Below are 5000 nucleotides of genomic sequence, written 5' to 3'. Positions count from 1 at the left end.
TATATACATACATTACACACACACATACATATATATATATATATATATATATATATATATATATATATATAAAGCACAATGGTGTTCCCCTTTGAAGCAGCGCTCAAGGCAAAATATAAAAACAAAGTAATTGCAAAAGACAGTTTCGTTCATTATCTGTTGGCCTAACGACGAACCCTAATGTCTTAAGATTCCGTTTACATAAGATGAATTAAAAAAAAAACATACTCATTTATATATTCTATATATATATATATATATATATATATTATACATATATATATTTATATATATAGTATATATATATATACTAAATATATATATATATACACACATAAAAGTATTGCGAGTACTCCTCATGTTATCAAAGAAAATGAATATTGTAATCGTACTCACTTGTATTTCTGGGTAAACTAAGCTCGATTTTGGCTGGTATCTTGGGAGAGGACTTCAGGTACATACGAAGCTGGTAGTATCTGAAATAAGAAAACAATATATATTTACTTCAGCAATCATTGATAAAAAAATACCACACACACATATATATATACTATATATATCATATATATAATATATATATATATATATATATATATATATATATATATATATATATAAAATAAAAGGGGAAAGAAATAAAGAAAGGTGAAGTTGTGTAATCCACTATACTGGAACAATCGGAATGCACAATGAAAGAACATGACAACATTGAAATACAGCAAGGGTTCTTAACAGGGGGGGTATCCATACCCTTTGAGGGTATGAGAACTCCATGCTGGGGGTATGGGACTTGATCTCTGGATATTTGTAAATATTTGATTTTAATGTGTCAATGTATACATGGGTACATTTGGTAAATAAATAACTATGTAAAACTATAAATGCTTCTGATTTTCTTGTAAGTTCTATTCCTAGCTATGCATACCTAAAATACGCATTAAACTAAGTATATTAAACTATATTGTCAGCAAATGGAAATTGAGGGGACTTAAGCAAAGGGGGTATGGAACCATACTGTGCAATTCATTGGGGGTCTGAAGTCATCAAAAGGTTGAGAATCCCTGAAATAGAGTATTTTCTCTCGATAACAAACAGGAGACGGTTAAAAAATGAAAAATATATATTCTATATCTTATTAGAAATAATTCTTTCTGTACTGTTTAACATGCACATTCTTGATTGTTTACATTTTCATTCTGACAAATAAATCATAAAATTCTTTGCATCTTCAACTCAACGCGAAACGTCACCTTTTTAGGCTCTACCATACGGCTTCTCTAACCGCCCCCCCCCCCCCCCCCCCCCCCCCTCTAAATCTAACAACAAAGAAGTTTGTAGACTTACTCCCAGTGTAAGAGAAGACAGTACAACATAAGGGTTAACACAGACCAGATTAAAGCTCCTGCACAGAGAAATTCTTGTGGATTACCAATAACCTTAATGACTAAACTTTGTTTTTTTTCCATCTGTCCATCCGCCTGTGGTGGTCGCGCATGGTAACACTGCGTCCCGGGCTTTAAATACTTACGCTATGTGTAAGTTTTAGGTCAATAAAAGGATATCTTGGTGTACATTTGCAACTGAAAAGTGTTTTGATAATTTACTGTATGCGAATTACACCGTTAATATTCGAAATAGGATATTATTTAAGGCCCGGGACGCAGTGTTACCATGCGCAATCACCACAAGCGGATGGACAGATGGAATAAAACAGAGTGTAGGTACAGGGAGCAGATCACGGCTCTGTCATGAGCTACCACCGAGAGATTCAGTCCAATCATTGGGAGTCTTAACCTTACAGTCATGATCCTTAGAACTTCCAAGCACAAAGCACAAAAACGAGCACCTCTCAAAGTTCAAAGTAATGACGGAGGGGGAGAAAGGCGGAAATTGGAACTGGAAAATGAAATTTCAGCCAAAGGCCAAATGTTGCGACCTACGAGGTCATTCAGCGCTGAAAATAATGTTGAAACAATTGTCAGCTGAGGGTGGTAATTAAGATGGAAGAAAGAGAATATGAACGGACGTATAGTAAAAGTAATGAAACGGGCTGCAGTTAGGGGCCGAAAGGACTCTGCAAAGAACCTGAGGTAATGCCTACAGTGCACCACGTGAGTTACAATGACGGCACCACCCTTCTACGGGGGAAGAAAGGCGGGATGCCTTCGGCGATGCAAGTTGTTGGTTAAGAGATTGAGGGTACTACAGAAAATGTACTCTTTACGTTAAGTGCAAATCTAGAGATTTTGTAAAAGCGTTAGGTGCTTATCGAGACATCTTTTAAGTTTGTTTGTATGGTGTTTTTATGCTGCATCGAACCAGTGGTTATTCATCAGCGGGACCAACGGCTTCACGTGACTTCCGAACAACGTCGAGAGTGAACTTCTATCACCAGAAATGGACATCTCTAACCCCCTCAATGAAGCGCCCGAGAATCGAACTCGCGGCCACCGAGGTGGCCGGTCAAGACCATACCGATCACGCCACTGAAGCGCTTAAGGCATTTTATTTGTGTAAGGGACTAATGAAGTCTGATGGAACCCATAAAAAACAATAACCCTTTAAAATATTCGAGTAAATATAACTAGAGAGATATTCAGAACACCGGAAAATATATATATATAAAAAAAACAAAAAATCCAGACATGCAGAGCATAGTAAAATAGCTATCAGGTGTAAACAAGGACTCTGTAAGATACCCAGGAGATAGCTACTGGCTATAAATCCACATTTACCAAATAACATCAATTCAGAGTTCTTAAAAGGAACCACAATATAAGAATTAAACACGTATATGGAGATGTAAACGGCATGAAAAAATAAGTGCTTGGTACAGCTCGAGAGATCATCAGAGCACAAAGAAATAAGTTCGGGGTATAAGTCACAAGTCCCCACTCGAGAGAGATCAGTCGACCTTACTGAGAGGAGGAGAGGGTGAATATAATAGAATGCTTCCGAGATGAAGGACAGATGTCAGCGTTCTGACAAGGATACAAGGGACGCCAAAACAAAAGGGATGGGGGTCCTTAAGTAACTTCATAAACTGATGGGGGGGGGGGGGGGGATTCCACTATCTCGTAAACTTAAGATTCATATTTAGGAGTTTGTGCTTGCTTGCGTGATATATATATATATATTATATATATATATATATATATATATATATAATAGATATATATATATATATATATATTATATACATTTATATACACACAAGCAAATCGAGGAGGTAAGTGGCCATTGTGGTCCAATCACTGCCACCTCTCTCTCTCTCTCTCTCTCTCTCTCTCTCTCTCTCTCTCTCTTCTCTCTCTAAATAAATAAATAAATAAATATATATATATATATATATATATGTATATATAATGTATTTATACATACAAAAAGCATATACTACATACGTACATATATACATATATATTTTTCTGTGTATACATACATACATACATATATATATATATATATATATATATAATGTATTTTCTATAAAAAACATACATTAACATACTTACATATATACATATATATTTTCTGTGTAATACATAATATATATATATATATATATATATATATATATATATATATATATATATATATATATATATAATATATATATATATACCTCTATATACACACACATCAGCCATGATAACTTGACATGACAGCCCACGGCGGGTGTCTCTGTAAACCCAGACGTCGCTCTCCATACAAAAGCATTCGAGACAAATTGCATGCGCAACGAAAATATATATATGTCTTTTCTTTAATCTGTCCCCGTGCATTCCGTGTTCCTCGTGATTCTTATTTATAGCTCTCGAGAAAACACTCAAAGAGACGGAGCGAGGAAAGGCTAAAGGGATTCGGCTTCTGACATTTTCAAATCGAATTTGCCACCCGTTTTCCTTTCTCTCACTCACCAAGCGACGACGCGCGCGCTAACAGCCCACAGCCCACAGCTCGCAATAAATAGCCACGTTCCTCTATTCCTCCTGCCTGAGATTCAGTGTATTTATCATTGCTGGTGTTTCCGAAGTCCCTTTCCCGGATCTAGGCGTTCTTTTTATATCTTCTGCTGCCAAGCAGTATTATTGTGATATAAAGTCAAACCTTGAAAATTAAATGTAATAAATGGGAGGATAAGTTGGGAAAGAGCATACACGCAGCATACATATACATATTTGTAAGAACACACACATATATGTATATGTTTATATGTATTTTATATAATTATATATATATATATATATATTACTATATAGTTATTCGAGCTACAAATGTCCTTTAATATCTAATTCACTCTACCTAGGAATTAATATATTTTCATTATGTAACCGAAGGGGAATTTTTAGTTGATAATGATTTCGTCCAACTAAAAAATTCCCCATCGGATTTACATAAATGAAAAAATATTAATTCCGAGTAGAGCGAATTAGATATTAAAGGACATTTGTAGCTTAATGCACACACACACACACACACATATATATATATATATTATATATAGATATATATAATATATATATATATATATATATATTATTATATATATATATATATATATATATATATTTATATATATAATAAATCACACACACGCTCACGTACAAGCACATCCTAGAGACACTTCTTTGCTTCAAAATAAGATATTTTCGTAACCCATTTTTGAGGGGGGGGGGGGGGGCGTCAACATACGGAAGCGTGAGGCCGTGTCAAGCGAATTGTGACATTGTCAACTGACATCTTCAAATTATTTATGAAATACGAAGGCGTCTCAAATAAGCATATTTACTGTCAATTTTCCACTCTCTCGCCGTTTTAACCTTCAAAAGCAGTGAGTAGAACGTAACTGATATTGGTAACATTTGTCCATACAGATGACAAACTTTCAGTTGATATTGGTTGGAAAAAGTAGCTAATATTGCAACAAATCTTTGGTGATCATCGTGAAAAATCAACCAGTACTTGGAGCGAGAAACAATCAACGATAAGGGTGAAAAGCA

General features: G+C 34.7%; 1 protein-coding gene across 6 annotated transcripts in view; it reads right to left on the bottom strand.

Annotated features, from left to right (window-relative positions):
* Nucleotides 1-5000, bottom strand: part of LOC135198498 (protein FAM135A-like) — a 315487-nt gene that overhangs the window by 76536 nt on the left and 233951 nt on the right. For all 6 annotated transcript variants that reach the window (XM_064226097.1, XM_064226099.1, XM_064226100.1 and 3 more), the window contains exon 3: nt 397-476. In XM_064226097.1, coding sequence (XP_064082167.1) covers nt 397-476 — 80 coding nt within the window. The remainder of the gene's footprint in view (nt 1-396; nt 477-5000) is intronic.

This window comes from Macrobrachium nipponense, chromosome 22 (assembly GCF_015104395.2).
Source record: "Macrobrachium nipponense isolate FS-2020 chromosome 22, ASM1510439v2, whole genome shotgun sequence".
In the NCBI taxonomy this organism is placed as follows: domain Eukaryota; kingdom Metazoa; phylum Arthropoda; class Malacostraca; order Decapoda; family Palaemonidae; genus Macrobrachium; species Macrobrachium nipponense.
This window is presented reverse-complemented; position numbering and strand designations above follow the sequence as displayed.